General features: G+C 41.5%; 2 protein-coding genes across 3 annotated transcripts in view; one reads left to right on the forward strand and one right to left on the reverse strand.

Annotated features, from left to right (window-relative positions):
• LOC110501420 (transmembrane protein 50B) overlaps nt 1–8,081 on the forward strand; it is a 14,790-nt gene extending 6,709 nt beyond the window's left edge. The window contains exons 3-7 of the mRNA XM_036958776.2: nt 1–59; nt 189–256; nt 3,565–3,657; nt 4,768–4,825; nt 5,221–8,081. The exon at nt 1–59 is cut by the window's left edge and continues 51 nt beyond it. Of these exons, the coding sequence (XP_036814671.1) occupies nt 1–59; nt 189–256; nt 3,565–3,657; nt 4,768–4,825; nt 5,221–5,266 (324 nt within the window). The 3' untranslated portion in view covers nt 5,267–8,081. The remainder of the gene's footprint in view (nt 60–188; nt 257–3,564; nt 3,658–4,767; nt 4,826–5,220) is intronic.
• Nucleotides 8,082–8,211: 130 nt separating this feature from the next.
• ifngr2b (interferon gamma receptor 2b) lies at nt 8,212–16,166 on the reverse strand. 2 transcript variants are annotated; one of them, XM_021578978.3, is made up of 5 exons: nt 14,351–16,166; nt 13,518–13,669; nt 13,150–13,288; nt 12,864–13,018; nt 8,212–9,241 (listed from the first exon to the last, which is right to left on the reverse strand). In XM_021578978.3, the coding sequence occupies exons 1-5, from the start codon at nt 14,403–14,405 to the stop codon at nt 9,113–9,115; spliced, it is 630 nt and encodes a 209-aa protein (XP_021434653.1). In that variant the 5' UTR covers nt 14,406–16,166; the 3' UTR covers nt 8,212–9,112. The 2 variants fall into 2 exon arrangements, with proteins under 2 accessions (XP_021434653.1, XP_090071708.1); XM_090215582.1 differs by having other exon boundaries at nt 13,518–13,902; nt 14,351–14,578.
• Nucleotides 16,167–16,620: the final 454 nt, after the last annotated feature.

Here is a 16,620-nt window from a genome sequence, read left to right on the forward strand (position 1 = left end):
CAGGAGATGAACCCTGCCTTCCACACGTGTGGAGTCTTCGCCACTGTAGCCTTCTTCATGTGAGACACTTCATGTGAGACACAGACTGTCTTTGTCTGTCTCTGTCTCTGTGTCTGTCTCTGTGTGTGTGTGTGTGTGTGTGTGCGTATACAAGCACCCACACAGTGTGTTTTTGTGTGTTTTTCCAGGATCAATGCAGTGTCTAATGGCCAGGTGCGAGGTGATACCTATGGAGAGGGCTGCTTCGGCAGGACCGGTTGGTTTGGCTTGAGATGCAAATCTATTAGAGGTCGATCGATTACGATTTTTCAACGCCGATACCGATTATTGGAGGACCAAAAAAATGCAGATACCGATTAATCGGCTGATTTTTATATATATATTTGTAATAATGACTATTGCAACAATACTGAATGAACACTTATTTAAACTTAATATAATACATCAATAAAATCAATTTAGTCTCAAATAAATAATGAAACATGTTCAATTTGGTTTAAATAATGCAAAAACAAAGTGTTGGAGAAGAAAGTAAAAGTGCAATATGTGCCGTGTAAAAGAGCTAACATTTAAGTTCCTTGCTCAGAACATGAGAACATATGAAAGCTGGCTGTTCCTTTTAACATGAGTCTTCAATATTCCCAGGTAAGAAGTTTTAGGTTGTAGTTATTATAGGACTATTTCTCTCTATTCCATTTGTATTTCATATACCTTTGTTCTAATAGGTAATCTAGTATTGCCAGCCTAATCTCGGTAGTTGATAGGCTTGAAGTCATAAACAGCGCAGTGCTTGAAGCACAGCGAAGAGCTGCTGGCAAATGCAGGAAAGTGCTGTTTGAATGAATGCTTCTGAGCCTGCTGCTGCCTACCACCGCTCAGTCAGACTGCTCTATCAAATCATAGACTTAATTATAATATAATAACACACAGAAATACGACTGTTAGGTCATTAATATGGTCAAATCCGGAAACTATCATTTCGAAAACAAAACGTTTATTCTTTCAGTGAAATACGGAACCATTCCGTATTTTATCTAACGTGTGGCATCCCTAAGACTAAATATTGCTGTTACATTGCACAACCTTCAATGTTATATCATAATTATGTACAAATCTGGCAAGTTAATTACGGTCTTTGTTAGGAAGAAATGGCCTTCACACAGTTCGCAACGAGCCAGGTGGCCCAAACTGCTGCATATACCATGACTCTACTTGCACAGAACGCAAGAGAAGTGACACAATTTCCCTAGTTAAAAGAAATTCATGTTAGCAGGCAATATTAACTAAATATGCAGGTTTAAAAATATATACTGGTGTATTGATTTTAAGAAAGGCATTGATGTTTATGGTTAGGTACACATTGGTGCAATGACAGTGCTTTTTTCGCAAATGTGCTTGTTAAATCACCTGTTTGGCGACGTAGGCTGTGATTCAATGATAAATTAACAGGCACCGCATCAATTATATGCAACGCAGGACAAGCTAGGTAAACTAGTAACATCATCAGCCATGTGTAGTTAACTAGTGATTATGTTAAGATTGATTGTTTTTTATAAGATAATTTTAATGCTAGCTAGCACCTTACCTTGGCTCCCTGCTGCATTCGCATAACAGGTAGTCAGCCTGCCACGCAGTCTCCTCGTGGAGTGCAATGTAATCGGCCATAATCGGTGTCCAAAAATGCAGATTACCGATTGTTATGAAAACTTGAAATCAGCCCTAATTAATCGCCCATTTCGATTAATCGGTCGACCTCTAGTCAGTACAACATGTAATTCCTTTTTAAAGGTTATATAAGATATGTGTAGAACACACGTGTAGCATACACATACATACTGTATGTACAAGAAGAGACAGTTTTTTCATATCTATGGCACACATACAGTGGGGCAAAAAAGTATTTAGTCAGCCACCAATTGTGCAAGTTCTCCCACTTAAAAAGATGAGGCCTGTCATTTTCATCATAGGTACACTTCAACTATGACAGACAAAATGAGAAAAGAAAATCCAGAAAATCACATTGTAGAATTTTTAATGAATTTATTTGCAAATTATGGTGGAAAATAAGTATTTGGTCAATAACAACATTTTTTCTCAATACTTTATCTACCCTTTGTTGGCAGTGACAGAGGTCAAACGTTTTCTGTAAGTCTTCACAAGGTTTTCACACACTGTTGCTGGTATTTTGGCCCATTCCTCCATGCAGATCTCCTCTAGAGCAGTGATGTTTTGGGGCTGTTGCTGGGCAACACAGACTTTCAACTCCCTCCAAAGATTTTCTATGGGGTGAGATCTGGAGACTGGCTAGGCCACTCCGGGACCTTGAAATGCTTCTTACGAAGCCACTCCTTCGTTGCCCTGACGGTGTGTTTGGGATCATTGTCATGCTGAAAGACCCAGCCACGTTTCATCTTCAATGCCCTTGCTGATGGAAGGAGGTTTTCACTCAAAATCTCATGATACATGGCCCCATTCATTCTTTCCTCTACACGGATCAGTCGTCCTGGTCCCTTTGCAGAAAAACAGCCCCAAAGCATGATGTTTCCACCCCCATGTTTCACAGTAGGTATGGTGTTCTTTGGATGAAACTCAGCATTCTTTGTCCTCTAAACACGACGAGTTGAGTTTTACCAAAAAATAATATTTTGGTTTCATCTGACCATATGACATTCTCCCAATCTTCTTCTGGATCATCCAAATGCTCTCTAGCAAACTTCAGACGGGCCTGGACATGTACTGGCTTAAGCAGGGGGACACATCTGGCACTGCAGGATTTGAGTCCCTGGCGGCGTAGTGTGTTACTGATGGTAGGCTTTGTTACTTTGGTCCCAGCTCTCTGCAGGTCATTCACTAGGTCCCCCTGTGTGGTTCTGGGATTTTTGCTCACCGTTCTTGTGATCATTTTGACCCCACCGGGGTGAGATCTTGCGTGGAGCCCCAGATCGAGGGAGATTATCAGTGGTCTTGTATGTCTTCCATTTCCTAATAATTGCTTCCACAGTTGATTTCTTCAAACCAAGCTGCTTACCTATTGCAGATTCAGTCTTCCCAGCCTGGTGCAGGTCTACAATTTTTGGTCTTTGGTCTTGACCATAGTGGAGTTTGGAGTGTGACTGTTTGAGGTTGTGGACAGGTGTCTTTTATACTGATAACAAGTTTAAACAGGTGCCATTAATACAGGTAACGAGTGGAAGACGAGGAGCCTCTTAAAGTAGAAGTTACAGGTCTGTGAGAGCCAGAAATCTTGCTTGTTTGTAGGTGACCAAATACTTATTTTCCACCATAATTTGCAAATAAATTCATTAAAAATCCTACAATGTGATTTTCTGGAATTTTTTTTCTCATTTTGACAGGCCTCTCTCATCTTTTTAAGTGGGAGAACTTGCACAATTGGTGGCTGACTAAATACTTTTTTTGCCCCACTGCATCTATGGCTACATATATGTCAAGAATGTTACTGTGTGTTTATGTCTACATTTTAGGGATGATACCCGATACTACTTTTCCTTGTGAGATAATATTTATCATGTTGAGTGGAGGCTTTCCTTGTGGCTGTCTCTGCAGGAGCTCGTCTTTGGCTGTTCATCGGTTTCTTGATGATGTTCGGCTCTCTCATCGCTTCCATCTGGATCCTGTTCGGAGGATATGTGGTTCCTAGTGAGTCATGTTGCTTTCTCTCTCCCGCTCTTTCTTCTGTGTTTTCTGTTTCTCTTTTATTTATTTTACCTTGATTTAACTAGGCAAGTCAGTTAAGAACAAATTCTTATTTTCAATGACGGCCTAGGAACAGTGGGTTCCTAGGCCGTTCAGGGGCAGAATGACAGATTTGTACCTTGTCAGCTCGGGGGTTTGAACTTGCAACCTTCCGGTTATTAGTCCAACGCTCTAGCCACTAGGATACCCTGCCGCCCCTTTTACAAAGCCCCTCAAAGTCCAGCCGGAATGACCTTTCTCCCTTTTCCTGACTTGTGTGTGTCCAGAGAGGTGTAATTACTGGTTGGTTGGCCACAGTACTCCTGACTCTCTAATTGCTGGTAGCGATGATTCTTCCCCTGTATCTGATGCACTGATACACACAACACAACCTCATCATCCTGTCACAGATAGTGAGATAGAGCTGAAACCCATTTGCCCACATTCACTGTGGATGGTTGGTTTCAATCACCATGACACTGACTCATCTTTTGCAGTCTCTCCCTTGTGCTCTGCAACCCCCCACTTCTTCTTCTCCCTCAGTATTCCACGTTAGCAACCACCGCCATCAGCCACCATATTTCCTGACTTCATCCTTTTCAGTAATTATTTCTGGTCACAGTCTTACACCTGAACAGTACAACCCTTCATTATCTCTCCTGTTCACCCTGTTGGGACTGGCTACAGAATAGAAAAGTCTCTCTCTCTCTCATTAATTCAGATGGTAGAGGTAGTGGTATGGGAGTATAGTCAATGTTTAGAGCTCATTACCTCCGTATTCCATATGGCTTTTAGTCAGGTTGGAGGAGGCTGAGATTCTCCCCTGCTCTTGATGAAATGGTTTGACTAGGAAGGTATTATCTGCTGGTTACGTCTTTTGTTTTCGGTAAGCCATGTGTATTTTTCTATCAGCCTGGGGTTGAAATGGGTTTCAGTAGTTGGTCTTTATGTGCTGCCCAGCTCTATTATTTTTTCCCCCCAACGTCTTTCATTTTTCTAATGTTCCTGCTGTGATGCGTTTTTATACTAATGGCCTTTTTCTCTTTCCTCCCTCCCCCCCCTTTTTCTTTGTAGAGAAAGACGTGTATCCAGGACTGGCAGTGTTCTTTCAGAATGCTTTGATATTTTTCAGGTAAGTACGCCGAAGACGTTAAAAGTGTAGTTTGATGGACCTTGTCTGGTGTTACGTATCACTCTATTGTCAGAGGAAACCAGGAAATGAGTGTAACTAAGTGCCCTTTCATCAGGATGCAGTTTTTTTTGGGCCAGATCAGTAATATATGCCATTTAGCAGACGTTTTTATCCAAATCGACTAAGTCATGTTCATATTTTTATTTTTTTTACGTACGGGTGGTCCTGGGAATCAAACCCACCCGTTGCAAGAGCCGTGCTCTACCAACTAATCTACAGTGGACCACAAAAATGATTGTCCAAAACTATCATTCCACGATTACTGCATGTATATTATGGACAATTTGTGAAAGTACAATGTGAAAAGCTTATGTGTTTTTCTCTTTTTTTTCTAGCACGCTGATCTACAAGTTTGGACGAACCGAGGATTTGTGGGCTTAGAGCTCTCTGCATAGTACATCCCTTACCCCATCTCCCCAACACACACACACACACTCACTCGCTGGGGTACTATCGTTGTTTTTAGCAGAGTCAAGGCCAACTGACTAACACTACTCAGCTCTCATCTACATATTGGCATATGTATTACCATTATACGCCTACCTATGGACATTGGAGTAATGTACTGTGTCAAACTAGCCTCTGCCGAGTATAGGCTATTTGTTTTCCTCCGCTTATCATCCATAACTGGGCCCTGAAGTTCAGCCATATTCACATACTTGACATTAGATTTATACTTTTGACTAAAACAGTTTTACAGTGTCGTAACACTATGTTGATAGACGGTGGGAAAATTCACACTTTGTCAAATGTAATCATGACATTTCTTTCATATTTATCCCCCCCATATTCCAGAGCACCTCTGAAGTATTATTGTGTTGCCCTCGAGTGATTCACCATCTCCCAAAGATTGTTTATTTATGTAAATACATATATTGTAAGAGCTAGGGCCTTCACCGTCCAAAAAGTTTGGATCTGGGGATTTTCTACCCGGACTGGATATGCATAAATATTTTTTTAATATAGAGACCCGTTCCGTATAGACCATCAATCCAGACCCGGTCCGATCCGAGTGAGGGAAGCAGCAGAAAAGGCTACTTTATTAACTGGAGCTGATAAAGCGTGAGGGAGAGATAGGTGCCGCTCTAGCAGGGGCCGTGGCTACTGTGAGTGAGCGAGTGATGAGGTGGAGGAGCGAGAGAGACTACAGACCGCAACCAACCAAGCCGTCTCGCGCTATAGTAGACTAATTACGTAGTACCTGTCTTGACTGCATCAAACTGGCTAATTGAGGCTGCGTGCTCTTTCTCATCCTAAGCAGTTAAACTACAACTCCATTCAAAATATTAAGTAGCAGCCTACCTGTTGATTCGAGGTCATTGTAGCTATCCTTCACATTTTTAACTTTGAATTCCATCTTCCATTGATTAGATATCTCCTAACTTTTGCCACACGTAGGATCTATGACTGTAGCCTATTGCCGCATTGATGACTTATGATTGGCCAACAACAACATGCTTCACGCGCCGATATTATGAAAAGCAAGAGCAGCAGCATAAATTATACAATTTCTCATTTTCTCTCTCCTGCAGCAGTCGCGTTCAGATCTGTACGGGTCCCACCGGTCAAGTCACTTAAAATTGACACATGCCCATGACCATTAGATTCGACTAAGATATTTAGAATTATGGATGGTCCAGGGAACGGGTGTCTGGTATTTGGGTACAGGTGGAGACCTCTAAGAGCACATGTTATCACTGGGAACAAAGTTTTTTGATTGATCTGCTCTAAATTATATTTTAGCAAGCTGTTATCTATCACTTTTATCACATGCACTGGATTATATCGAAGCGTTTATGGGAAATTTGTCTGCTTCAAACTACGATCAGTTCCTGTTTGTTTTAAATGGGGTAGCTGTCGTTCTGTCTCAGGATTTGTCATTTTTGAAGTCTTTTGAAGTTTTTTTTTTAGAGGTCCGAAGCATTTTTTCTATTGTCGTTCCATTCAGAAAGTGACAAAGTATCTTTATATGAACAAAGGTAACCTTGTAACGGTCGTCGTTATCATAGCAAAGTTCCCTTCGCCCATTTAATCAATGTTTCTGTTTTCTACATATCGAGTTCCCATCCAAAATAGTACTAGTTTAGGTACAGTGAGATCCTGCATCTGAATCCAATACTATTATGTATACCACACTACTACCCCACAGATTGTGCTATAGCGGGCCTATCCTGCATCTTAAAAATGCTTAAGTAGATAAAGAAGGGGTATGAGCATGATGTCACAATAGCAATTTGCATCAGCCAGCCCAAAGCATGCTGGGGCATATCAGCTCCGTAATAACCATTTACGCCAATATTCAAGCCAATAGCTGAAGAAAAGGGTCAAGCATGTATGGTAGTAGACAGGTGGCTCCTTTTTCTAGTGTTGCTATCGACTACCTCATCCTTTTTGTGTGATAGCTGTTCCATTTAGCAGCCATGTGAGTAAGACTGCCCTGGTTCTCACCCTCTTCACCTGTTTAAAAATACATGTCAATCTGAAGCACCAGGGCTGTGCTAGCTATGTATTTTTAGGAAGGGAACAAATTTGGAAGGCATTATTATAAGGATTTGGCGTCAGGTCAGTGTTGAGTATTAGTAGAGGTGGATGAATATGGCTGATCGAGGTCTGTAAACTGGAGCTCGGTAGCTGGAGATAATGTTTTTGTCTGGTGGTGAGTAGTTGACCAGATACGGGCTGAAATCAACTTCCTCTAGCTGGAGGAAGTTGATTTTAAAAAAAAAACTCAGTCCCCAATGTAGCTAAAATTAACAGAAGGAAATTTAGGTGTGAAATCCTTATGGAAAAAGTAGTTTTAGAGTAGCATTGACAGATGCAGCGTGATTGGTTGGTTCTTGACTTCCAAGAGAAGTAAACACAGATGACTTTTGACTTATCTGAAATTTTCATGTCGTCTTCTAAGCATCCAATGCTAATGACATGAATCTGTCGATCTGGATGTGAATGAGCTACAACCAGTGAATGAAAGGTCATTATGAAGTGTTTCAATGGGTTATATATATGCTATTATACCCCCCAAAAAGAACCACTTTCAATTTGTGAAAAGGGGAAGTGTTACGGGGTACCGATTCATCAAGCGTTTTGTAGTAGTTCTCTGTTCTTGGTCATTGACTTCCTCTGTTCAAATTTAACGACAGATGAGGAGTAAATAGTCACATAATCTGCTTCAATAAAAAAACATTTTAAATGTAAAGTTTGGATGTTTCACGCTATGTTGAATTGCCTCTTGGAAGAGTATGTATGTTGATGAATGTGGTTGAGTTATTCTAGTCTACATTTGCTTGTTCATGCTAGAAAACAGGAAGAGAAATTGAGGCAACATATCAAAATGGCTGTGTTCATTTATTTAAACCCTGTATCAAATAATTTGTGGGTCAAAGCCCTGGCACTTTCACATCAATGTAGAATATTCATTTTTAGAGTCAAAAACAAAAGTCAATGTAACACACACACTTTTCCAATTTCACCTTGACTTGAACAGTTTTAGCATAAAGTAACACAACAAAAAAGTTAATACATTCAATCAATATATTGCTAGAGGTAAATTTTCATATAAAGTGCAAGCATAGATAAATCTCAAGAACTTGTCCTATGTCTGTTTTCACATTTTAATACAGCCCCTCAGCCAACTTTTGACCATGTGTACCTCAAACTGTAATTTAATTGATTAGTAAATTACAATATGTGCCTTAACCTTGCTACTAGTACTTGTCTAATATGTTCAGTAAAAAAAACTGAAGAAATAGTGTGATATACACAGTTGAACATAGTAATCCCATTACTAAACAGCCAAAATGTTACATGAAAGTCCTGGCCCAAGGACGCATGTCAAATTACTTTTTAATAAAGTGGTTCTGTCTTAAGCTGGATGACCTGATGACACGTTATTATCAAATTAATCATTACTGGGTAGGTCTAATTAGCGAGCCATATGCACTTGTCTCTGTCCTCTGCAGCAGAGCATACTAACATGCCTAGAGAAGTTCCCAGATTCTTGTAAAATAGTTATCGTTTGATCAAACGCAATGTTTGTAGCTGATGCAAGCAAGGGCTTCAGAGTGTAAACAGTCATAGGCCTACTACAGTTCACTTACTGACGCTATCAAGTTCATCTTAAAATCCCAGTGAGTGTGAAAGGCTCATGTCTTGTCTGAAGTCACAGGATCAATGGATCACGGGTAATGATCTAAAGGGCCAGAGGATGACTCCAGTTCAGTAGGTGAATTAGTCCTGTTCTCTGTCAGACTGGTCCTCTTCACAGCAGGCGATGGAGATGAGATCGTGGCTTTCTTCACAGGCCCTGGTTGTTCTTGTGATGGACAGGGCCTGCTGGGGGAAGTCCCCTGATAGGTACTGGAAAATGAACCAATCATGAAAGTTGTTAGAGTTTAGCCCATGGACACTCACTGACAGTTGTGGCTGCTTCGTGTGATGTATTGTTGCCTCTACCTTCTTTCCATTTGTGCTGTTCTCTGTGCCCAATAATAATTGTACCATGTTTTGGGCTGCTACGATGTTGTCATGTGTTGCTACCATGCTGTGTTCTCATGTGTTGCTGCCATGCTATGTTGTCTTAGGTCTCTCATGTAGTGTTGTGGTGTCTCTCTTGTCGTGATGTGTGTTTTGTCATATATATATTTTTTAAATCCCAGTCCCCATCCCCGCAGAAGGCCTTTGCCTTCTGGTAGGCCGTCTTTGTAAATAAGAATTTGTTCTTAACTGACTTGCCTAGTTAAATAGAAAAAAATATATACTTGTACAGTGCCTTGCGAAAGTATTCGGCCCCCTTGAACTTTGCGACCTTTTGCCACATTTCAGGCTTCAAACATGAAGATATAAAACTGTATTTTTTTGTGAAGAATCAACAACAAGTGGGACACAATCATGAAGTGGAAGGACATTATATTTCAAACTTTTTTAACAAATCAAAAACTGAAAAATTGGGCGTGCAAAATTATTCAGCCCCCTTAAGTTAATACTTTGTAGCGCCACCTTTTGCTGCGATTACAGCTGTAAGTCGCTTGGGGTATGTCTCTATCAGTTTTGCACATCGAGAGACTGACATTTTTTCCCATTCCTCCTTGCAAAACAGCTCGAGCTCAGTGAGGTTGGATGGAGAGCATTTGTGAACAGCAGTTTTCAGTTCTTTCCACAGATTCTCGATTGGATTCAGGTCTGGACTTTGACTTGGCCATTCTAACACCTGGATATGTTTATTTTTGAACCATTCCATTGTAGATTTTGCTTTATGTTTTGGATAATTGTCTTGTTGGAAGACAAATCTCCGTCCCAGTCTCAGGTCTTTTGCAGACTCCATCAGGTTTTCTTCCAGAATGGTCCTGTATTTGGCTCCATCCATCTTCCCATCAATTTTAACCATCTTCCCTGTCCCTGCTGAAGAAAAGCAGGCCCAAACCATGATGCTGCCACCACCATGTTTGACAGTGGGGATGGTGTGTTCAGCTGTGCTGCTTTTACGCCAAACATAACGTTTTGCATTGTTGCCAAAAAGTTCAATTTTGGTTTCATCTGACCAGAGCACCTTCTTCCACGTTTGGTGTGTCTCCCAGGTGGCTTGTGGCAAACTTTAAACAACACTTTTTATGGATATCTTTAAGAAATGGCTTTCTTCTTGCCACTCTTCCATAAAGGCCAGATTTGTGCAATATACGACTGATTGTTGTCCTATGGACAGAGTCTCCCACCCCAGCTGTAGATCTCTGCAGTTCATCCAGAGTGATCATGGGCCTCTTGGCTGCATCTCTGATCAGTCTTCTCCTTGTATGAGCTGAAAGTTTAGAGGGATGGCAGGTCTTGGTAGATTTGCAGTGGTCTGATACTCCTTCCATTTCAATATTATCGCTTGCACAGTGCTCCTTGGGATGTTTAAAGCTTGGGAAATCTTTTTGTATCCAAATCCGGCTTTAAACTTCTTCACAACAGTATCTCGGACCTGCCTGGTGTGTTCCTTGTTCTTCATGATGCTCTCTGCGCTTTTGACGGACCTCTGAGACTATCACAGTGCAGGTGCATTTATACGGAGACTTGATTACACACAGGTGGATTGTATTTATCATCATTAGTCATTTAGGTCAACATTGGATCATTCAGAGATCCTCACTGAACTTCTGGAGAGAGTTTGCTGCACTGAAAGTAAAGGGGCTGAATAATTTTGCACGCCCAATTTTTCAGTTTTTGATTTGTTAAAAAAGTTTGAAATATCCAATAAATGTCATTCCACTTCATGATTGTGTCCCACTTGTTGTTGATTCTTCACAAAAAAATACAGTTGTATATCTTTGAAGCCTGAAATGTGGCAAAAGGTCGCAAAGTTCAAGGGGGCCGAATACTTTCGCAAGGCACTGTATATCAAGGTGCCTCACACTACAGAAACAGGAGACGGGCTCCTGCCCTATGGGACATTCTGGCTCGGACAAGGTAATATATTTTATTTAAGCAGGGAGTTCCATTTAATAGGTGTCTCACACTAAATAATAGGTGTTAGAGAGGGAGGAATGAAAGAATATTGAGATATATAAACTCAGCAAAAAATATATATTTCAGGACCCGGTCTTTCAAAGATAATTTGTAAAACTCCAAAAAACGTCAAATATTCATTGTACACACTGTCTCCCATGCTTTTTCAATGAACCATAAACAATTAATGCACCTGTGGAACGGTCGTTAAGACACTAACAGCTTACAGAGGGTAGGCAATTAAGGTCACAGTTATGAAAACTTAAGACACTAAAGAAGCCTTTCTACTGACTCTGAAAAACACCAAAAGAAAGATGCCCAGGGTCCTTGCTCATCTGCGTGAACGCAGATGTGGCCAAGGCAATAAATTGCAATGTCCGTACTGTGAGACGCCTAAGGCAGAGCTACAGGGAGACAGGACAGACAGCTGATCGTCCTCGCAGTGGCAGACCACGTGTACCAACACCTGCACAGGATCGGTACATCCGAACATCACACCTGCGGGACAGGTACAGGATAGCAACAAAAACTGCCCGAGTTACACCAGGAACGCACAATCCCTCCATCAGTGCTCAGACTGTCCGCAATAAGCTGAGAGAGGCTGGACAACGTTGCCTATGGGCACAAATCCACCGTTGCTGGACCAGTGGCAAAAAAGTGCTCTACACTGACGAGTCGTGATTTTGTCTCACCAGGGGTGATGGCCGGATTCGCGTTTATCGTCGAAGGAATAAGCGTTACACCAAGGCCTGCACTCTGGAGCGGGATCAATTAGGTGGTGGGTTCGTCATGGTCTGGGGCGGTATGTCACAGGATCATTGGACTGAGATTGTTGTCATTGCAGGCAATCTCAATGCTGTGCGTTACAGGGAAGACATCCTCCTCCCTCATGTGGTGCCCTTCCTGCAGGCTCATCCTGACATGACCCTCCAGCATGACAATGCCACCAGCCATTCTGCTCGTTCTGTGCGGGATTTCCTGCAAGACAGGAATGTCAGTGTTCTGCCATGGCCAGCGAAGAGCCCGGATCTCAATCCCATTGAGCATGTCTGGGACCTGTTGTATCGGAGGGTGAGGGCTAGGGCAATTCCCCCCAGAAATGTCCGGGAACTCGCAGGTACCTTGGTGGAAGAGTGGGGTAACATCTCACAGCAAGAACAGGCAAATCTGGTGCAGTCCATGAGGAGGAGATGCACTGCAGTACTTAATGCAGCTGGTGGCCACACCAGATACTGACTTAGTTTTGATTTTGACCCATTTGTTCAGGGACACATTATTCCATTTCTATTAGTCACATGTCTGTGGAACTTGTTCAGTTTATGTCTCAGTTGTTGAATCTTGTTTTGTTCATACAAATATTTACACATGTTACGTTTGCTGAAAATAAACGCAGTTGACAGTGAGAGGACATTTCTTTTTTTTGCTGAGTTTACATATACCCTGATGACCAGATCCTGTTCTCACATGAAACATTTTGTTTCACAGGACATAGACATACCTCACGATAGTGGTCTGGTAGCTGTAGTGGGGGTTGAAGGAACTGTTTAATTTTCTCATGGTGCCTGTAGATGAACGCAAGGCCCACTACCAAGAATCCCAACAGGATGGTAAGGGTCACACTGATAGCCACAATCCTAATATGCCTTGTCCTTTCTGTACAGGAAGATAAAGAAAGAGCAAGAGAGAAAGGTGGCATGATTAGTTACTAGGTGAAGTGTTAACAGAGGATAAGATTATGGTAACGGCAAGTCAATTTGTACAAAGAAAAACTGGTTGAGCCTCACCTGACTCTGGGATGGATACACACTGTAGGGGGCTAGAGGTTCCAAAGGGGTTGTGGTAACAGACATAGCGGACCTGTACACAGTACCTCCCCCCAATCTCCAGACCTCGGAGGGTCTCAGGGGATTTGGAGACATACTCCTGGTAAAACAAGAGTAGAGAAAGGCACATCAACTCATCTCTGACCACACATATCACCTTACAGCAGTGGTTGTCACCAAACCTAGTCCTACAGAGATGCAGGGTGAGCAGGCTTTTTGTTCCAGCACTAAAATACCAAATATCCTGCCAAATAATTGCCAAGACCTTGGATGAATTAGGTGTTTCGGTGCTGTGTTGGATAAAAGGCCTGGCTACCCATGCCACTCACTTTGAGCTTCTCCCCCTCTCTACCGTAGTTGACCACGTAATGACAATGGTCCCCATGTTCCTCCCAAAGACAGTTTTTCACAATGTTAACCATCAGGAATCCTGCCTGGGGTTTGATCTGGACTACAGGGCTGCAGGAATCAGCTGGGTGGGCTAGAGAGAGAGGGGTGGTGAAAACATGAGTTTAAATACAGTTGGTCAAGCTTTCTAACCAAACCACACTTCTTCCAGTGTGCTGGCCTTCTGATGTAGCAGAGAATGCCTTGGACATGAAATAAAGCAGGTCAGCTCCAATTGTATCAAGTTTATCAGGAGTGAAGTGAACTGATCCGTTCCCATGGCTACAGGCTCATGGCTCCTTCCCTTCCCGGAACCCAGACACGCACCTACCAAGAAACCCAACAGGATGGTAACGGATCAGTTGTTTGATAGACCCAACAGGATATTGTTTGATAGACCCACAGGCCTATGTTCATCAGTGCCTGTGTCAGTGTCTCTGGTCACATGATCAGGAGAAGTGGCATAACGTTCTGTGATATGTTCTGACCTGTAATTCACCATCCTTGCTAAAATGTGCCTTTAACACAAGAAAAATGATCCCATCTCCCCAAAACAGTGTTGCAGTGTTGGTATTGTCTGCTACATGAAGTCTAATACCTCCAGGAATGTCTATTGGCATTTATAGCTAGTAAAATAACATTTTCATGATTTTATGATAGATAAGGAAGTCATAGCCCGCTTACTAGCTACTCACAAACATGAATAAGAGTAGCCTAGCCTTCAAATCGAAAATAAAGAGTGAGGAATAATCCAAGGGAGAAAAAAGTGTTTTACCTTGTTTGATGACTTGACAGAGTGCCCAAAACGACAAAACACATTTCACACACATTTTACTCGATCAGTGAGCTATATGCGACGGCAACATAACCTTATACATCACTACATTGTGACTAGCATTATAGCGAAACCTACGTGCAATTGAGAAAAACTATGTTCACGTCACTTCAACACAGCTACGACCGGGAAGCGGTGTTGCCAAGTCCAGGGAAACTCTAGGGCTAGGCCAATAACCCCGGAAAACCCGCCCACAAAGCCTGAAAAATCCCCCCCAAAATAGTTTGGCAGCATTGGGAGTTTCCAGGTTCATCCATTAAACCCTTTTTCTTAACGTTATCGAGCTAATTAAGAAGGAATGTCTACGCCATTTTTAAAGAAGTACAATTCGGTTTTCCATCGAAATAATATTTTTTTTTAAGTTTAAGAATATTTCGAAAGAGAAAAGATAAATCGACCTTATTAAACTCTCCAGATCATTTTCCATCAATGGATATCGATGTAACAATAAGGCCCTATGAGGTGTGGTATATGGCCAATACACCACGGCTAAGGGCTGTTCTTTCAACATGTACCACAAACCCCTGTGGAGCCTTATTGCTATAAACTGGTTAACAATGTAATTAGAATTGTAAAAAGTGATTCCCATGGTACACAGTCCGCTATTCAACCATTTATTTTTACTGTTCTAATTACGTTGGTAACCAGTTTATAATAGCAATAACGCATAATATATGCGTAAGAACAGCCCTTGAATGTATATTGGCCATATACCACAACCCCTCGTGACTTATTGCTTATTAAATGAATAAAAAATGGTGCATCTGCATAACTATAGATAAATCCAACAGGAGAGTTTGAGTGATAAAAGTTGGACAGAAGATCTCAAAAAACGAACGGCTATTTTCTGGCAGTTGTGCCTTCATTATGTGCCAGATTTTAAGACTACAAACCATAATAAATTGCCTATTTTCGAGATTGACTTGTTATTTCAATAGGCATAGGCTACTGACTAAAATTGCAATTAAACTTTGCCATGGTTTGCTGAGCTAGATGCAGGTAGCCTGTAGCCCCTGAAGGCCAACATCTAATTTAATGGAAAAGTCCAATATTAAACTGACATTTAAATGTGGAGAAGGATACATTCGCGATAGAGCTGTGATCGTGATCACAATCGATAACTTCCCATTTAATTAACTAAACATGGCCATTAACAATTGCATAATAACGCAAGGCTACAACAACAAAAAATGAGTTATAGGCAAGTTATTAAATTCGTTTGCCAGCTCCAGGTAGGCAATAAGTGGCACAAATTGATTTGCAATGATTCCAGTGATATCATCAATTCAGAATCTCTATTATACTGTATCAAATGGTAGGCTACAGTAGCCTACAATGGCATAGAAATTCATAGCCCACTTGATGGCCAACAGATGCAAATGTAGCCTATCATTCTCCACATTTAATGTCATTTGCATTGTGAACTTTTTCCCATAACAGAAGCACGCGACGGAGTTCCATAACTTCCATAGCGCTCCAGAACCTAAAACTAGACCCTAGAACTGAGCATGAGTAAAACCCTTGATACGGTATCCATAAGAAAGGTAGACGTTTACTTCAAACCACCTCTGAGCGAATTTATCTAAAGAGATCTAGTGCGCCTAAAGACATTTTCCAATGCCTTGTCTCAGTTATATCAGTTCTAGCGCGTTAATATGTTTTATGGAAAAAGGGTGTCTCGACCAATCTAAATAGCCGACCTACAACTGGTAAAACTTTGTCACGTTGTGCGCGCGATGTGTTCTGGCTCCTTGACTCAGCTGCCTCTGTTGCAGCACTCTCAACCAGTGCTCTCAACGCACCCACCTCTTTGGCCCTCCCCAACATTCATTCACTCACCCAGTCACTCAGTAACAACCTGCTCACTGCCTAAAAGCCGGCAGCAGATCAGTTAAATATATATATATACAGTACTGTTCAAAAGTTTGGGGACACTTAGAAATGTCCTTGTTTTCCATGAAAACATACATGAATATGAATAGGAAATATAGTCAAGACGTTGACAAGGCTATAAATAATGATTTTTGAATTGGAATAATAATTGTGTCCTTCAAACTTTGTTTTCGTCAAAGAATCCTCAATTTGCAGCAATTACAACCTTGCAGACTTTAGGCATCCTAGTTGTCAATTTGTTGAGATAATCTGAAGAGATTTCACCCCATGCTTCCTGAAGCACCTCCCACAAATTGGATTGGCTTGATGGGCACTTC

This window comes from Oncorhynchus mykiss, chromosome 22, assembly GCF_057628025.1.
Source record: "Oncorhynchus mykiss isolate SJ-2025 chromosome 22, ASM5762802v1, whole genome shotgun sequence".
Lineage (NCBI taxonomy): Eukaryota > Metazoa > Chordata > Actinopteri > Salmoniformes > Salmonidae > Oncorhynchus > Oncorhynchus mykiss.

What these genes read in the sequence shown, in the direction of transcription:
- ifngr2b (XM_021578978.3), bottom strand. Translation starts at nt 14,405, where the DNA reads ATGTGTGTGAAATGTGTTTTGTCGTTTTGGGCACTCTGTCAAGTCATC. An exon ending in CTGTCAAGTCATCAAACAAG is followed by an intron (nt 13,670 to 14,350) that starts GTAAAACACTTT and finishes CTCTCTCTCTAG; the next exon opens with CCCACCCAGCTGATTCCTGC. An exon ending in TGTATCCATCCCAGAGTCAG is followed by an intron (nt 13,019 to 13,149) that starts GTGAGGCTCAAC and finishes CTTCCTGTACAG; the next exon opens with AAAGGACAAGGCATATTAGG.